The sequence below is a fragment of the Equus przewalskii genome, chromosome 3 (genome assembly GCF_037783145.1).
Source record: "Equus przewalskii isolate Varuska chromosome 3, EquPr2, whole genome shotgun sequence".
NCBI lineage: Eukaryota > Metazoa > Chordata > Mammalia > Perissodactyla > Equidae > Equus > Equus przewalskii.
Genome location: NC_091833.1, coordinates 49,088,472 through 49,108,118, shown reverse-complemented (window position 1 = coordinate 49,108,118; position 19,647 = coordinate 49,088,472). Strand labels below are relative to the sequence as shown.

General features: G+C 42.6%; 1 protein-coding gene across 19 annotated transcripts in view; it reads right to left on the bottom strand.

Annotated features, from left to right (window-relative positions):
* Positions 1–19,647, bottom strand: part of FAM13A (family with sequence similarity 13 member A) — a 314,872-nt gene that overhangs the window by 19,277 nt on the left and 275,948 nt on the right. For all 19 annotated transcript variants that reach the window (XR_011538612.1, XM_070614305.1, XM_070614309.1 and 16 more), the window contains 6 exons: positions 14,363–14,510; positions 5,745–5,958; positions 5,109–5,247; positions 4,289–4,370; positions 3,244–3,464; positions 2,492–2,575 (listed from right to left, as the gene is read on the bottom strand). Coding sequence is in view for 18 of the 19 variants with exons in the window: in XM_070614305.1 (XP_070470406.1) it covers positions 2,492–2,575; positions 3,244–3,464; positions 4,289–4,370; positions 5,109–5,247; positions 5,745–5,958; positions 14,363–14,510 (888 nt within the window). In the remaining variant the exon portion in view is untranslated. The remainder of the gene's footprint in view (positions 1–2,491; positions 2,576–3,243; positions 3,465–4,288; positions 4,371–5,108; positions 5,248–5,744; positions 5,959–14,362; positions 14,511–19,647) is intronic.

Genomic DNA, 19,647 nt, shown 5'->3' with positions numbered 1-19,647 from the left:
TGATTAGATCCTTCCATATTGAAGATGACATACTTTAATAATAATTAATAGGGATTTATGTGCCAGTGTGTAAATGAGTGTGTTTTTGTTCTTCAAAAATGTCTCTGTCCGTAGAGTGCCTTGTGAAAGCAAACAGCCTGGTTAAAAAGTGTATAGAAGCGGCAGATAACTGTTTGGGCCCATGATTTCAATAGCTGGTGGGTCCTTTTAAACCAGAATCTGTAGACTCAGCAAAAACCCATGAGTTCTGACACCTGCTTTTCTAAAAAAACCTGGGGTTTGGAATGATAATTTAGCTCTGGAAGTACATGTATTTTTCTTTTAAGAAGAGTGTTGCCCAACAGTATTTACAGTCCAGGGTCCACGGCAACACCACAGATCTCCAAATGAAAAGTTCACTCTGATTTTCAGACTGGCCAGATGTCAAATGAACTCTGCTTTTCCTGAGGAGGCTGGAGCATCATGTTCCAGAGTCTCTGACCTGGGACCAGGAATAAACGACTCTCAAACCTCCTAGAGCATTTGTTCCCTTCCCTACAAGATGTTAAAATCCGGACCCAAAAAGTTGCTCTTCCTTCATCTGAAAAAATGATGAAAACAGTGGAATAATGATCTTTTATATTTCTAATGATAAGAGTGCTAAAAAATGTGCATTCTTTCCCCGGTTCAATCATTTAATAAGAAGTATGCCCCAGAGAGCAGACCAAATAATTGTAACAGAAGTGAAAACTGCCATTTACTGTGCACTCCCCTCCCCAAGCCACCCCTCTTCCTCAGTGGCAGACACCCTACAGGTAAATGTGTGTGTGTCTGTGTGTCTGTAATGTCATTCAGTCTCCATGACAACCTACAACAGACATCTACTACCCAGACAAAGCACTGAGCCTCCGAAAGGTTACCTAAGCAGCCCAAAGTCACAGAGCTGGTCTCCAGAGGGCCGGGTTCTGAATCGAGGTCTGCCCATCCCAGTGCCCGCAGGTTGCCACAGGTCAGGCAGAATGAGAGAATCCGTGTCAGTGCAACCAATACCACGGCACCCGAAACCCTGCACCGGCAGCGAGGTTAGAAGGCAGCTGAGAGGCAAGGAAGTCTTTAAAGGCATCTATCACGTCATAACCCTCATCCAGACAATGAAAAGAAGGGACACACACAACTCCCACCTCCTTCCCGGAGGCCTGCCTTGGGTCGGGGACGAGATACTCAAAGGCCCTGAGCCCCCAGTAGAGAGGGGGTTTCTCCCAGTTAGAAGTTCAGTTCTACCTCTGTGCGTTCTGAATAACCAGGAGAGAAGGACAAAGTTTCACAACACATCTGAGCGCCAGCGCATTTACTACTTGGTTCACTGCCCTTAAAAAATCCAAAACAAAACTTGGCTTGAAACATGACCATTATCCTAGAGCATCAGTATTTTTCCACTTCAGGGACAGGCCGCCAGCAAAATCAATCATCATCAGCTCCAGCTTTTTTTCTCTTCTTTTAAGTTTAAACTTGATAAATTCAGAACCAAAATACTGTAGAGGATGCATTCTACCAACAGTTCACTGGGCATGTGCTATGGGTCAGTTCTGCCCCTAGATGCTGAGGATTCGGTTCACCATTAGGTGAACAAAACCCAGAATCTCTGCCTGCACAGACTTTAGAGTCCAGCGCATTATTCCGGAAGCTTCTTTATTTAAAAGAGCATATTTTAGATGAAAATACTATCTGCATTCTATAGCCATGGCTGAGACTGGAAAGGAGACCTACGCTTTTTGGCTATATAAAAAAATCCTTCTGTGAACATAAACTTCAAGCTTCTTTATACCTGCTCTTAAGAATTTGTTGTACTAGGTTCTTGACAACATTCTGAACAGAAGGTTACTAAGAGTAACTGACAAGGATATCTGATCACAAGTTCCGTACGGAGGAGCGCAGAAGCCTCTCATGCTGCCGTCTCCCCCAGGACTAAAGACAAACATTCAATAAATGCTTGCTGAACAACAAATTGGCCCCGATGCTTCCTGTTGTGATGAAAAGGCACAGCCATGTTCCAGATTGCTCACACTTTTGGTTCTGAAGGGCAGCTGGAACTTCTCTACAAACATTGGCTGCAACTGCACTGCAGGGGTTGAATTTTAGGGCAGATCATTCTAATTTAACACTTTCATTTTAGGGATAAGAATGCCTACAGCCAGTGACAGCTTCTGGGGACAGACCTGGGGACAGGGAACCAACCTATACGCCCTCCACCATATTTCCCCTTGAAGCAGGACACTAGTATCTAAATTTCAGTTGCAAACTAATTTTTCTTGGGAACTCAATTAAATTCAGCATCTCCTAGACAGTGAAACTCTCTTGTTGGCTTAGCTTTCAGAAAGCTTAGTTACGGTGAAAATATATAGTAACCTCCTAAACATTAGGGAACCTCATTTGCAAAATACTGAACATTTGAAGATCCATTTCTAAAGGCAGATAATTCACCCCAATCAGAAAATTCAGTCTATTCACATACCGGCCGTCCATGAATGCTTTCATAATACAACAGAGCTTTCTGCAGAGCCACTTTCTCATTTGCAATCTGGTCTTTGGTCATATCCTGTATAAACACAAGGATAGAGAAATGAAGGAGGGGGAAACATTTGTGAACATTCCAACTTCTTTATTTAGTTAAACAAATTTCCTCAAGTTAAAAAGAATCCTCATACAACAGCTCTCTATGCCTAGCTCCAGTCCCTAGCTCTACCCCAAGCCCACATAGGAATTAGCTATTCCTGACCTCCTGCTGGAAATACGGATAGCACAGCAGAATCATCGTCAGCCACTTGTATCTCCCACACGCAGCAAAGGCATGTTGAATACTGAGGTAAGCAAGGCTGAGGTACACGGGGCTTAGGTGAATGGCCCACGCAATGACCACAGTTACAGGTTACCAGTCCCAAAGGTTTGCCTGTAATCCTCCTACGTCAGAGTCACCAAACCGTCTATTAACCTAAACAAGTTCATTCTGCAATCTGTACAATAGAGTTTCCTGCTTTCAGTTTTTAGTCAAAAACTAAAGTGCCTACAGTTAAAACCCTCTAAAGTTGTTTCATCTGCTTCTCTAGACATCTAAGAGTATGCAAATGTGGGAGTGGGAGGTTTAAAAAGGAGTCACTCCATCACTCTTCCCATTGGGATCCATGTGCACGCCCTGTGTTTCTACCATGTTGACTGGAATGGTTTAGGATGAGCAGTCAGCTTGGGGCCTTCACAGAATCAGCACACCTTAATGTCCTCGGGACGGCTGCTTTCTGCCCGCTTCTCCTGGAGCTTCCTCTGGATAGATTCCAGTGTGGCTTCAACACTTGGTTTTATCGCTTTATCTACCAAATCTTGCTTCTTCTCTTCTTCTTTCTCAAGTTGGGAACCAAAACTCTTGGGGAGCGTGTTGCTTCGCTGCCGCATCCTGGGGCTTAGGTCCTCTTCAGATATCTTTAGCTTTGACTCTAGTTGAAAAGATTTAGGGGTAGAGCTATATGAGAATTGATGTCTGCTGAACACACATTGTTTTTCTGTGGTGTTAACAGCTGCTTAGCCCTGTCTTTTTTCAGACTATCTAATTATAATATTAGTTGAAAACTCTAGGTTATTACGTAAAACCCGAGATAATGATAACGTCTTCCTAGACTGTCTGGGATGTTTCACTAACACTAATTCCTGAGAAAGCTTTAGCTATTTAGCATCCATGCTTTGGCCACACCAACCTGTTTGCTTTCTCAGAATGTGGCAGATGTCCTCCTACACTGTTCTCTTAGTGTTTAAGGGTATTTACTGATCTAACACCCAACCACTGGCCAACTTTCTCTATATGACATATACCTCCTCTTGGAATTCTGTCACTTTGTATTCTGCTTACTTGTTTACATGACTCTATCTCCTAAAGGACAGCAAGCTCTTTGAGGGACAGGGACCCTTTCCAGATTCATCTTCGTGTCTCTACGCTGTCTCCAACACCACAGCACATAAACCTTGGAATAAACAGGTACTTAAGTGTTGAACTGAAGCCATCATCCTTATATTGGTGACTTCAGGAAGTGAAAAAAGCCTGCAGAATTTGCATCTTAGCTGCTCTGGGACTGCCCTGGGATTAAGACCATGGGAAGACATGGGGAAGGCGTCCCCTGAATACGGAGAGCACTGGGAAGCCGCTTCAAGGAACCCGTCTTTTCTGGAACGTTATAGCAGTGCCGTTTGGCACTCGGTGAGCCCACGGACTCTGCGCCTGGATCATTTTGTGGAAGCCATACCCTAGGTCCAGACCGTCACCCACCTTTAAGTTGTTTCCGGAACTTGGCAAGGTCATTTGTCCATTTCAGAACCTCTGGATTGGCTGCTTTGTCACTGTGGGAAGGCTGAGAAAAGGAAATCCAGAGTAAATGCTTTGGAATTGGAGCAGGAGAAAGAAGAGTTTGATGATCAGTTGGTTTCAAACAGGAAGGAAAAGTTGAGTTCCATGGGGATAGGAAACAAACGCTGATCAGTCAGAGCAAACTTCGCAGGGATAATCCTGTTATCCTTTTTTACACCTGGTGATTTTTGATGCTTTCAAAGAAGTTCTCAGAGGCAAAACACTGGACTTGAACGATCACAGACTTTTATGAGACCCACGGTCCCTTTCCAGTAGTTGTAGGGCTCAACCCATCAGACAAACAGAATAGAAAGCAGAGGCATCTGTGATATTTGACACGCAACCACCAAAGACAGTGCCCTTTTGCCACCCTGGAGGAAAACACTAAGGACAGAGCTGAGAGGTGAATGAGGTGAAGACAATCTTGAATTAAGTTTCAGCCAAATGAGACTTCATTTAATGAGTTTTCCCATTCCTGCTCACTGGTAAATTTACAAAATGTAGACTAAAGCATTCAGTTTATTGTAAAGAAATATGAAAGGAATATGTAAGGAAATTTGCAAGGAAATATTCAAGAAAATGCTGATCCATGATATTTGGGGTTTATCACCCAGTTTTTATTGCCTTTTGTTTTGAGATTCCCTGGACATCTCCCTTAAGCTCTATTGCTTCTCTACATTGCTGAGGGGCTGGCAGGGCGGGGAGAGGGGAGGCGGAGAGAAGCCTGCGGGGAGGCACTTACTCTGTACTTCCTCTCTTCTTCAAATCTGTCTTCAAACTTTCGGATCTTCTTTTTAAGGCTCTGAATCCTTCGCGTGAGCTGGGCAGGTGTCAGGTCCTCTTGCTCATCATCGTAGGACCCCAGGGAGGAGCTGCGCCGCCTGTGAGGGGCACAGGGTGGGTCAGTTTCCCCGAGGGCAGTCAGCCTGCTGGCAGGGGCTTCGGGGATGAGAGACAAGGCATGCAGGGAGAACGTCCAAACAGTCTCCATCCTCTCGAATACAAAATGTTGACCACTAATTCATTTTGTGAGCTCGAGCTCTGTATGTCCCACCTATGAACAGGTCTTATCTTCTGCAGCTCACACTCACAATTAGCAAAGTCAGGACTGAAATGTGAGGTGCAGACTTCAGAATTAAATGTGACAGTGCTTTGGAAGGGAGATGCTAATGAAAATTCGCTCTGTGAGGTTGTAGCTGGGCCACAGTTCAACTGAAAAATTACAACAGGGCCTGTGTACTAGGATGGAGACTTTCAAACGTGTTCCTCCACAGACTTATAACTTAATTAAAAAACTACTAGCCATCAGCAACATCCCTAACCTTTCTAACGTTACAGGGGTGATACACTTGCTTATCAGCAACACAAAGAAACACACCTCATGAAAGAATGGGAATTTGGAGGAGAAGGAGGCACTTCTGTGTCATCCAGGTATTGCCTACTCTGCCCATAAGCGTAGAACCGAGGAGAGAGCATGGGGTCGCTGTCCTCATCCAGAAGCTGACGAATCAGGCGCCCGGCCTGCGGGGAGAGGCGCGCCTCGTCAGAGTCCACGCTCCCCTGCTGCCACAAGGAGAAAGCAGGGATGGGCTCTGGAAAATAACGAGTGGAAGAGGTCAAAATTATCCTTGAAAGCACAATTGCTTCTCAAGTTTTCTGAATGCATTACGAGGCACTGAATTCAGGAGGCACTGAACGGTTTCTCATTTTAGATTTACAGTTCAGCCTAGGGACACTATGCCCTGACCAGAATCATCAAGTATATCTAATGGCCATCACCGGCTCTGTCTCCATCCTCACTTGCTAAGGCTGCCCTGAGGAACAGCCTTGAAGGAAGGGAGCCAACAGTGTATGCTTCCAACTTGCCCTGCAGACCACTGACAAGAGCTTTTCCACGTGAGGGCTTGATGGAAAAGAAATGCCAGAGGGTCAGGGAGGGAGAGATTTGGCATCACGGCTACACACCCTCCACTGAAACAACTAAGGGATCACATTCATCGTGTGAGAGCCCATTTCTTTAGAAGTTCGTGCCTTCCGTTGAGGTCACTCAGTAAGCTGTTTCGTGTGCTTCTGCTTACTGTGGTGGGATTAGCAAGTTTAAGATGCATGCTTTGCACTCGAAACTTCAGAAGTTACTCAAGACTACAGTTAAAGTAAGATGCACACATAAATTAGCCAAAAAAAGAAAAAAAAGAACACCTTACAAAGGACAAATCTATATAAATTATTTTAGACAGTCTTTAAGAAAAAAACATACTCAGCACAAAATCCTGATTTGTCATTTGGGGAGGGAATAGGGTGATATTTATTCTATTTACTGCAAGACCTATCTCAATATATTCCTTTTCTCTCAATATATTCCTTTTCTCATTAAAAAAAAAATCCTATCTAACATATTTTAAAGATAGATCTGAGATGATGTATGGTATTTCATTTGTAATACTCTCTACATTAAAAAAAAAGTTATGCTTTAAATACACATGTGGATTACTGTGATTTATACAAGGCTGGAATCTGGCCATGATCTTATATTCTGAGATTCCTCCAGTTTGATTCATGGAACAATTGCTCCTTCAGCTATCAAGGTATTTATAAAATCTACAAAATCATCTTAAATAAGTTCTTAGTACTTCATTTTTAAATATCATATTACAATCATAGAACATTAGAGTTGGTTGAAACTTCATATATCATCTAATCTAGTGATTTCTCACCCCGGGCTTCATATTAGTGCCACAGAGAGAGATATAAATAACTCCTAAGGTACTCCCACCACCCAATTAAACAGAATTTTTATGTGAGGGCTCAGATATACAGTACACATATACATACTTTTTCTTTTTTTCTAATTTTGCTGAGGCAGATTGGCCCTGAGCTAACATCTGTACCAATCTTCCTCTATTTTGTATCTGGGACGCCACCTCAGCATGGCTTGATGAGCCGTGTGTAGGTCCACGCCCAGGGTCCAGACCCGCAAACCCCAGGCCACCGAAGCAGAGCTCATGAACTTAACCACTACACAACCGGGCCAGCCCCCCCAACACGTTTAAAACTGCCCGATGATCCTAAATGGAGTCAGGTTTAAGAACCACTAATTCAGCCCAAGAGATTACAGATAAGGAAACTGAAACTCAAAGAAGTTAAGAGCAAATACCTAATCAATCACAAGAGTTGGGACTAGCAACCAAATCTCCCGACCCCCAGGACAGCGCTGCAATTTAGAAGGTGGCAGGTGCTTCAGTAGCAAAGACGACTGTCTGAAATTTTTCAAGACCCCACAGCGTGGTAGGAGAGATAAGAAGACTAATTAAAAAAAAGTCAACCTTATATGGAATGAGGTCCATAGGTTTTCAAAATTTAAAGCGTACCAAGTTATCTGGGAACACAGGCAATACTATAAATATTTTGAAAAATGAAAGCAGTGTTAAAGACAGATTCTTGCCTACTGAGTTTCCAAAAGTGGCAGAGACTGCTGGCAGATGCACTGGGCTAAAGCTGGAGACGAACAGGAGTTGCTTCACCATTTGTGCTAACGCTATCAGCTGGCTCCTCCTCAGTGGCAGGGCTCAGATCTGAGCAGCTCAGAAGTGCCAACAGAAGAGAGTAAAATACGGATGGAGAGGTGAGGGAAGACAGGGTGAGTGGAAAGTAATCCCTAGAAAAATAATAAAAATGTAGTGTTCAGCTGCAGAAAATGGAGCTATTAAGCCGACCAGGTTGTGTCTTCTATTTCATGATATTTCATAAGACAGCAGTAATTTTCTGCAAGGACTAAAATCTCTGCAGCCAGAGCGAGAAAATGGTTCAGATGGCTTGAACGGTAATGCAGCATGCAATAAGCACACCACACACTGACCAGGAACAAAACAGGGAGGGGTGTCAGGGGGGCAAGGTGGTTTTCGGGGACAGAGGGCACGGCAAAACAGCCTGATGCTGATGTTGGCATATGGCTGTGCTGGCTAGTCTGACATTTCTACGCATCACAACTTAATTTGAAAAGGTGACACATTAGATCCTGAAGCCCTTTAATTTGTCTGAACCCAGTGGAATATCTCTTTAAAAATGTTACAACTAATCTTTGACTTAAGTTTTCAACTATGTGGTCTCTGTATACAAAAGATTTTGCAAAAGGAAAAGTAAAGGGGGCTGGCCCCGTCGCCGAGTGGTTAAGTTCGCGCGCTCCGCTGCAGGCGGCCCAGTGTTTCGTTAGTTCGAATCCTGGGCGCGGACATGGCACTGCTCATCAGACCACGCTGAGGCAGCGTCCCACATGCCACAACTAGAAGAACCCACAACGAAGAATACACAACTATGTACTGGGGGGCTTTGGGGAGAAAAAGGAAAAAAAAAAAAAATCTTTAAAAAAAAAAAAATTTTTTTTTAAAAATAGGGGGCTGGCCCTGTGGCCGAGTGGTTAAGTTTGCACACTCTGCTTCGGCGGCCCAGGGTTTCGCCAGTTTGAATCCTGGGCGTGGACATGGCATCGCTCGTCAAGCCATGCTGAAGAGGCATGCCACATGTCACAACTAGAAGGACCCACAACTAAAAATACACAACTATGTACTGGGGGGCTTTGGGAGAAAATGGAAAAATTAAAAAATAAAATTAAAAAAAATAATTTTGCAAAAAGAGTGTGTCTCTGTGACTGTTAAGCAAACATGTCTCCAGTAGAAGACACTGTGTGATCCTGAATTAACTACAAAATATTAATCACAGGACTGAGTTACACTTGGTTGATGCTTTGTCACTAACACAGGGCCATCCATCAGATTTCCTTTTTTTAATGCAGCTGTATTTTGTGGCTCCATTCTTGACCAATCGCTTCACTGACAAGAAGACCAAATGTGTCGTTTTCCTAGTGTCACCAGTGGTATATGAAATATACAGCTTAAGAAATTCTAGCTTATGGGTGACATTTTCTCTTAAATCATATAGTTACCATGAATGAACTCATCTGGTTAAAAATGAGAAATGTAAAACCATTATGAATTTCAACCTTAGCAAAATAAGAAGGGATGTTTCAACATTAGTCTGCATGTAGAACAGAAGTGGTTTCTCACCTACAAGACATGAAATGCTTATATGATTTCTCTCTTTCCTTTTCTTCTACAGTCTTACAGTTTAAGACTCCTATTCAAAAGAGTTATAAAATTACATGCAACATATAGCTTAATATAACTAAAGAATCAATAAAGCCCACTATTCCTTTGTTTTAGTCTAAACTGATGTAAAAATATAAGGCTAGCTCCTATTTTGATAGTTGGCACTCAAATAGAAAAATAAGAACCAAAAAGACCAGTGTGGTACATGATAGTACATCCAAAGAATCACCTGCCTAGAGAGCCAGTTTTGAGGGTGCATTCATTCTCAATTTTGAGGGTGACATTTGCAATTGCTAGTTGGGGAAGTATTTTAACCAGTAATTTAAGAGCAATGAAACAGACAAGGATATTGCAAGAAAATTATTCAAAGAGAAAACAGAAAAGATTTGAGGCTCCAAATTGGATTCTGGACCAATTTTTCACACAGAAGTAGGACATGTCTCTCTATTAAAAATTAATCCACCCAGGTCAGCTGACATCACAGAAGGTCAGAAATAACAGAGAGAAAAGCCGTATGCTTGCTATCTAAGCATTAAGAAGACTAGATCCTGGGGGAGTTCCAATTCAGATACTTCAGTACACATGGAAATAAAGGAAATTCACTGTGGAAGGCAGGACACGGCTCTGACTAACGCTAATGTGGTCGCTGGGACATAGCTGCTCTCTGCTTACCTGGCTGGATCCATTTACTATACAAAAGACAACTGGCTACTGAGATGATTTATTTCTAAGAAATCTGTACAGAGTTAAGGAAGCTGATGTTTTCCACATCTCATTTCCAACTGTATGTTATTTAGTTATTACTACCTGGCATGATGTCATACCGTCCTTCAAGGAGCCTACTCAGTACTGTCGGTACTTGTACACCCCAGACATGAAAAGATGGAATCCTCATGTGGGAGGTTCTTTACTTGGGGAATCCTTTCATAAAATTTTCCTCAGTGGTTCCAAATTTTAACCTTAGCACAATGGTAGTCCTATTAAATTGGTCAAGTTGTCTTGCAAACTGTCCGAATTAGGAGGAACCTTAGTAGTCAGCTTTATCAATCCAAACTTAACCCTTAAATTTCATGTGTCTGCTTTGTCCCGATTTACCAATTTAATAAGCAGGCCCTCAATAGCTCCATTTAAGTCATTAATAAATGTGTGGAACGGGGGAGGGCTGAGGACTTTACTAATGAGAACACCCCCATTCGTGTTGACTTCGAGCCACACATTTGCATATTTGAATGAGTTGCTTAATGAGTTACTATCCCTTCTCCATCTCTGACAAGGCTATCGTAAGTCCCTGCTAAGGGCCCAGCTGAGGGCTGTTCAAATGCACCATTTCCCCAATCCTGAGTCAGAAAGAAAGAAGGGAGGATGGTGTGCATGATCATCTTTGGTAAATCTGTGGAGGACCTAACAATTACTGATTTCTCTCAGGCGTTCAGAGCCATCCATGGTCATTAGGCAGAACTGGGCTCTGCTTTCAAAGAAGGCAAACTTAGGCTGGTTTTTCCTGAAACCATACTTGGAAACATTTATGGAAGATAGTAACAACATCAGCTAAAACTCGCATAGTGCCTACTATGTGCACACACTTTTCTGAGCACTTTGCACATATTAGCTCATTTAATCTCTGCAACAAACTTACTAAGTAGATACCACTGTGTCTATTATTCACTATTATCTACTGTTATACCTATTTAAAGATGGGGAAGTTGAGGCCAAAACTGAGACATGTTCACTAACTTGTCCACAAAGCTAGTTAAGTGGTAGAGTCAGGATTTGAACTCAGGATGCGTCTGGCTCTTGCTTAACTGGCACTGCTTAGAAAGAGGCCTCCAAGTGCAAGTTAGGAGACTTTGTTATCTTGAATCATGACTTTGCCTCCTTTGGCCTCAGCTTTCTTTTATCTGTATAATGGGAAGGCTCAAATGGAAGACCTTTAAGATCTCTTGCTTCTTTCTCATTCCTTCAGAGAATTTCCCTTTCAAAGTTATTTTCTATAAGTAGTAAGTGATGGATGAGATATATTAAGTATTTTATGCCCTTTTAAAAATGTTCTTTTAAACTTAATTTCACCAGGACAAGTCTAATAAGATAGCTTAGTGTTGAAACCTCAGCACTTCCACAAATGATATCCTGAAATCAACATGAATTGGCTGACCGGGAACATCCTAATTATGCAACTCTTAAGAGCTTTAACTAACAAAGAATAGTACATTTGATTTGTGTATTCATTTAATTTTGGAGAGTGGAAACCATAATAACAATAATAATAGAGTCATGTGGATAGATCAAATAATGCGTCCTAATACATAGCTACATATAGAGGGGGAAAAAGAAGATAAAGCATGTATCATTGATCTGCCAACAAGCATGGTTAGACTTTGATCCTACATGGACACACTATGTAGGCTATGGAATCTATTTATTAGTTTTATTTCCCTTTTGCTCCCCTGATACAATATGCCCCAGAAGCCAGAGAACCTCATTCCCATATGGCAGCACACACCGCAGGGGCTAGTAGCCAGCAGGCTGCTCATTAAATACTATCTCACCTGATATTCCACGATTCTACATGGATGTGAGAGTGTGGACCATGGCGAGGGCACTGAGAACAAGCAAGCAAACCAAAAAGAGGGGGTTACACTACAAGCTGGCTTGGAAACTGGCAAAGGAGACCTACAGCCTGATATTGGTTCATACGGTTTTGGTAACTATTACTTCCATTTATATATTCAATTGCATTGGTTTCACATTCACAGTTTAAATTAGTGCAAAGTTTATTCCTTATGGAAAGCCACCATTTTGTTCGTTTCTTACTGAAGTTATAAAAAAGGTGATATTCTAGTGATTGCTCTCATCTCAACTACCCTTTATGCAAAAATTCCTTTATTTTGACTGTACTTATGGCTATATTACTGTTATAATGTAACTTGGAAAATTAAAATAGACATATAATAAAAAATGGCCACTGAAAGCAGTAACCAAATGATCAAAACAGCCTTGAAATGAATCCATGTAAATTTTTAAGAGATGCAAGTTCAATGACAAATGCAGTAACTGGCCAAAAAAGTTAAAGCAAGTCATTTCATAAATTACATGGATAACACAATTCACATTCCCAAGCCTACTGAAAAGTATTTTTCCCCAAATAAGCTTTTTTATTCCATGTAGTTTCCCCATACAAAGTGCTGGTTCCTTCATATTATTATTATTTTTCTGGAACAAAATTCTTCATATTAAGTAATGAAATAGTTTTAAGGAACCTATAAGTTAGATTTCAACCACTCTGGAGAAAATTTTCAGCTTTATATTTAGCCTCTTTAAGTGTGCTGGAAGAGATTATAAATTTACGATTAACCAAGATAAAAATAATCAAACTGAATCCATTTCAAGAGGAGGAGGAGGAGGAATCTACCTGCCCCTTTGGTGAATAAACCATCAGGATAATGTGGCTAATTTGAATTCTGACCCCAAATTCTAGTTTTTATGTAGAGTTTTATGTTAATGATACGCGGAGACCAAATTATTGAAACCCAAATACAGCATTTGTTTTGGCTACTGCTTTTTTCTGTTATTTGGGTGACAGTGGCTACCATGGGACCTTTTTTGTGGTGGTGGGGTGTTGTTTTTGATGTATGAATTAGGAACACACCCGACTACTTCAAACTGCACAAAAGAATAGCAAAACACTGCCCAGGGATGGATCAAATTAAAAGCAAAACAAAACAAAAAACCAGCATTTTTTTCCCCCCCAGTGAACATATCGTGAGCTGGGATGGTCTCACAGAATTGCAGGTCCACTATCCAACTACTGAAAAGAGCTAGAATGTGTTTCTTAGACTGCAAAGAGGGAGAACAAGAATAAAAAACAGTTTGTTTTCGCTTCCCTAAGCCCTGGACGCGAGGGGCATAATGGGGCTATTTTTCACCTTATGGTCCTTTTTGGATCACCGTTTGGTCCTTCACCTGAGATCATCAACACAACGAATAGCTGTAGTTAACAAAAGGGGGAGGCAGAGAAGACAAGGAAACCCAGGTGCTTTTAAAAAAGGCTGGTTTTTCACAGTTGTGGTTCTCTGCTAAGCCATTGTGTTAAGCCACACGGCTGTTCTCAACTCAGGAGCATCATTTCTCCCTCCGTGGAGCCTTCAAACACACATGCTGGAGAGGGCACAGGGCCTTTATTTTGGGTACACACTGATATATGTTGGATGCAGACACGGACAGGGCAAGAGGAGCAGCTTCACGGGACTGCTACAACGTCCTCCCTGACACAGTTTTGACAAAAGGAGGATTCCCTCTTCTTCCTTACAAGTCAATGTCTAACATTTTTGCCAACAATCTCTAGAAAAACCAATCTAAAACACTGTATTACAGGCTTTCAACAAGAAGCACTTTGATTCCGTGTTCTCTTTGATAAGCAAATCCTTTATTTTAGCTAACCTGGATTTTTAAAAACCTACCCATAAAAACAAACAAAATATCCTTCCTGAAGAATGGGAGGGAGAAGGAATGAAGGAGGCCGGCTGGCGTGCAGGAGGGCAAGATCAGTTACACCTAAGTGCACACCGCTTGCCTCTACTCTGCTTGGTACTACCAGAGGGAAAACGCATACACTCATCCGCACTCCTGCTGAGTTACAATTAAAGAAAGGACAGCAAGGTGACACTAGAATAGAGAGCAAGCACATTTTCTTTCTTCGATTGCAATTACTCCTGGCAGTGTTAAACGTGACACATTCCTATGGCAGGGAAAGGATTTTTCGGTCATTTAGAAATACAGCTACGTCTGCATGGATAGCGCTCTCTCTCGTACATCCACACGACTACATGCCTCTCATTCATGCTCATTTATATCTGCTTTTCCATTATTAAATCATCCAGGTGTCATTTGAACCTACCTTCCCAGCTTTTCTCATCACACAGTGCAGTCAGGTCCAGCTGGGGTACTTCAGAGACAAAGCTCTCCTGCTGGTCATCGGCATCTTGAGTCCTCTGCAGTTTGGTGTCAGGTAGGCTGGGATGCTCCTGAATCTTCATTGTGGAGCTCTGCAATAACAGCACAATGTCCCCAAATATCTACTGCTCACCAAAACCCAAAAACGTCTGCAGCAATTCCACTCCTTTAGCACGAAACCTCCCAAGCCACAGCTGCTGATGCACCCAGCACAGAAATCACAATCATAGATGGGTGCCCCCTGGATACTAGCTGGCCACTCGCATGCAAAAAGCGACCATCCATCTGCGCTCCTGTAACTTTTCTTCTGTGAGAAACACAAGGTGACTGCCTCGGGCTGCTCTTCCTGATAACTGCAGGCAGCTGACAGTCTTGCAGATTACTGACTGGGGCCAGGGATGAGGGAAAGGAGTTTGTATTTCCTTAAAGCAGTAAGGCTCTCCAGAATGTAAACAACAACAACAAACTAGCTACTGCTGTTGCTAAGGCTGTAGAAGCAACATGGTGTCTTCTGCACGCAGACTTCTTTGCTCCGTAGGTAAACAGTCCTGCAAGCCCAGGAGCAGAGGCTGTGTACACGAATGCTCTCCTGCTGGCCCTGCAGACTCAGACAGATCAATTAAGCGGGGCTAGCTGCACATTCCCAGATTTCCTGTGGTTGTTTTCTCCCTGAGTGTGGGGAGGACAGACTATTTATGGAGGAGCACTGGGTAGTTAAAGCATTGTTGCGCAAATTCAAACAGCACAGGGGTTTGGCGTCTCATCGCGGCTAGCAGTAAGAAATACCGACTCTGGAAATGAGCCAAAATTACACAGGGAACATGGCTTTTTTTTTTTTAAGCAAAAAGCCAAGAGCTGGCAAGTCAGCGATGCATAATTTATATCTTGCAAATACGCGTGTCACCTGTTTTCCTACTATTCATTTACTCTGAATATAAATACTCAGCTACACTTGGTTTTGCTCATTAGTGGCACCTACACTGGGCTAGGATAGCTGGGGGATGAGAAAACCCTCCCCCAAAGCTGCTATTTTAGAGAAGTGATTTTATGTAAAAAAAAAAGAAATTGCATTGAAATTATGTCTTTTGTACCTTGCTCTTTTGATATCTTGTAAACCCAACCATTGTCACTCCCCCATCTCATAAAATTATAAACATAAGTGTTTATTCACAAATATATTTCTCAAGTAGCACAGATCTGAGCCAAAGATTTTCTTTAAGAATAACTGGAAATTTATCTTAGCAATATACTTCATTAAATGAAAAAACATCTGGAAATCATAAATGATTCCACTAATGTATGAGAAATGTTCTTATGCTTAAAATAAAGCACTAGTAAGACTTGCAGCTACTTTTAATAGCTATTCAACCCACTTTCAGATCACCAGGGGAATAACAGGGCTTTTACTATTATGTTTCCATGAAATGATGCACGAGGACTGGTATTTTCTTTTCATTTGGGATAAAATTAAATACTGTCAATCAGTTAATGACGAGCTACTCAAGTCAGACGTCAAGTACATCTGGGGCGTTAAGACACTTAAAAAATGCTGTTTGTCTATTGGGGAAAAAAACAGATTATGCATTTATGCCACAAAAATTATTTGTTCCTTGAGCTGAATTCTAAGTGGATCAGAGCTCAGCTTTTTAAAAGTTACAGGGTCAATCAATGACCAACTGCTTATGTGTATGTGTCAGAATCCGTATACAGCAGATAAACATTTTCTCAATAAAGATTGCTAAAAAAGGGAAGAAGAAATGTGATCTTATGTTGTAGGTATGGCATTTCCTTTATGAGGAACATGTATCAAGCCACTGACACTGTACCGCAAGGGAGCGGACCTGGATTTTGTGTACAGGCAGACTTGGGTTTGAATGTGACCGACATTTACTAGCTTGGTGCTCTGACTGGGCCACTTCACTTCTCTGAGCCTCCATTTCCTACTTTATAAAATGGCATTAATATAATACCAATCTTGCAAGGTTCCTTTGAAGGTCTGAGCAAAGGTATGAAAGGCCTCTAGCATAGAGCCTGAAGCATAAGAGACACACAGATGGAAGCTGTCATTCTTTTCTTATTATTAGGCACCATATGAAGATAAGTAAAACATTGCCACATCTCCAAATGCTAGAGAGAGCAGCTGGAGATGAGGCATATACGCTGCAACTCCAGGTGAAACGTGCTACAACAAAGGGTGGAGCAGTTTTAGACGCATTATGAAAAAATATTAAAGAGCCACTCCTGTTCCCGTCATGACTCAGCAACAGCAATTTTGATTTGGGGGCAGACAGTGCGGGTCAGAGGGGTCGGGGAGGAGCGAGGGGCAAGTGCAAAGGCAGGCCTGAGCACAGGGCCGCTGGGTCACAGCAGGAACAGAGGTTCCGGGCGGCCAGCCCTTGGGATAGGAAGGGCGGTGGCAGATGGTGAGGGTGCGGGATAAGCAGATGCTGGACTGAGAAAGGCCTCGGGGTGCTGGCTAAGTTTGGGTTTTATCCTGTAGTAGATAATGGAAAGCCACTGAAGGACTTAAAGAACAGAGAAATAATGGTCAATGTGTGTTCTCCAGGCTGATGGGAATGAACCCTGGGGGGAGGACCTACAGGCCTGAGAGCTGCAGGCAGCGTCTTCTGCCAGCCCCAGTGCCCAGGCGCTGCCCTGCTCCCTGTGGGCCTGTGTCCCCTCAGGGCACTCAGGAGTCTTGCAGTGCTTGACATGACAGATGGAAAATCCCCAAAGTCCACACACACACACAGACTAATTTAAAACTGTGTACTTTTTATAATTGCTACATCTGAATTAGTGCCAATTTCAAAGAAAATTAAAATGAGATAATTTCTCCTGTATTTTCTTTCTCCAGAATGCATGTATTCATTCCTTCGACAACACGGTCTGGGGCACCCACCTACTCTGTGCTGGGCCCTGGGTGAGACCCACAAGCAGCCTGCGCCGAGAGAGCTCGCATTTCGTGCAGCAGGCTCAAGGATGCTCCGTGGAGCTCTGAGCACAGTGGCTTTTGGTGCAGCACAACAATGGACCACCTTGTCAACCAGAGCAATCGAATGAAGTCTGGGAGTCAGGAATGTAGGAGAGGGCGAGATTACCACCGTGGGAAGTAGGCAGGGATAGGTAACCTCTGTGAGATTCTATTATTCCAATGAGAAATCAGGTCCAAATTTTACTAGTTTATTTAATAATATAATCACATATTATATACAAATCAGGCTGCCTATTATATGTCAGGGGCTAGAGATGCAAAGATAAAATTATTCATTCATTCAAGAAATAAGTTTCAAGTATCTACTGTGTGCTAAGACAGTTTTTTAGACAGTGGGGAAACTTCAGTGGACAAAATCAAGTCATTGTCCTAATGAATCTTACAGAAGGGGACAATTAATAAAGAAAAAAGTCAGGTAGTGATCTGGCCTATGGAGAACACGCAGGCAGGGTAGGGTGGGGGTGGAGGTGGGGCCCAGCTCAGCAATTTTATCTCAGGTGGTCAGGGAAGGCCTTTCCAACAAGGTGCCATATGAGCAGAGTCAGGAAGGAAATGAGGGAGTGAGCCATCTGTGGGAAGAGCATTCCAGGAAGAAGGAAAGCACATGTAAACTTATACTATAGACCTATGTTAATCTACATGAGCTTCTGGACTTCCTGGCTGATTTCCGACACAGCAGTGTGGAGGTCCCTCCTACATAAACCCACATGAGCTCACACAGCCATGGACACCCTTGGCACGGCACACACACACCAGCACGTCCACATGCTCTGCCCTGTCCCGCTGTGCTCTGATCGGTCCCTGAGGTTGCGCTTTCACTTGCCTGCAGCTCCTAGAGGCCTGATTCCCAATTTCTGGCCCCACTGGTCTCTGAACTGGACACAGTGGCCCTGCTTGAGGTTGCAGAGTGGACTGCTGGTACATGCCCAGGGTCTCTGCGCACATGGGAGCCAGGGCTGCCGCTCCGTGGCTGCCCATGGTGAAGCTGTTCAGGCTCTGTAGCAATAGCCTAGCATAACAACTACCCTTCCTTCAAATATTAGCCTAGTCTGGGTGAGGCACTCGCCAGGTGGTGCCACACTCTCTAACAGTGCTTATCATCGAGTATTGCACTTGTTATGTGCTGCTTTGTTTCTCTTACTAAATCATTAAAATGCCAAGGACATTCCCAAATACCAAAATATTTTTAGTTTCAACTTTTGTTGTTTATATGTCTTTCTATCTTCAGTTAAATCAGAGGGTTCATAAATTAATTTCCCAATTTGCAACTCAGAGCTCCTTTGCTGTGATGTCACACACCAAACCCTTGTCCAAAACGATGTGCCATACGAAACCACACTAAATGTTCACATCCTGAAATAAACGGAGTGTTTGGCTCTTCGGAGAGACGATATGGTGTGGCAGACAGGGCTGGGTTTTAGAGGCAGAGAACTCTGGGATCTTTAGTGAGAAAACCTCTTTGTATTTTAGCTTCCTTTTCTCTAATACAGGAACAAGACTTCATAAAGTTATTGTGAGGATTAAATGAAAAACATGTATAAAAGCAGCTAGCCCATAGTAACTGTAAAAGAAATGTTATTTGCATTTATGCCCTACCTCCCTTTCCTGGTCATTCATTTGGCAAGTGTTTACTGAACACATACTATATCCTAGGCACTGGAATTACAGAATTAAGATAATGGTCACAAGAGAAAAAAATTTACTCTGTATGGTGATGGATGTTAACTAGACTTGTGATCATTTTGCAATATATGCAAATATCAAATCATTATGTTGTACTCCTGAAACTAATAAAATGTCTTATGTTAATTATATCTCAATTAGAACAAACATAAGATAATGGGATTTAGTGTAGAAGGGAGACACTGAACACATAAGTGCCAAGTGTCATGCATGTTCTCAAAGAAATACACAGGATGCTAGGGGGCAAATAGAGAGAGAACTCGCCTTGCCTGGGGCCTCTGGTGACATTCTTCGTTCAGGTGAAGGAACCATTAACTACTAGTCTATCTATCTGATCTTTGTCAAGACTTATCCCTGTCTAGCTGGGTCTGGCCTATCCCCAGACTCTGTTGCTCCTGCTCCTTCCTTGGCTTCACAGAGTTGGTGGATTTTTGTTCCATCCCTTCTCCTGCCCTGCGCAGGATATGGATAAGCAGCCTAACTAACAGCTTACCAGAGCCAGGAACGACAGTATCCCAGAGTGTCCTGTATAATGCAGTTTGCACAGGAAG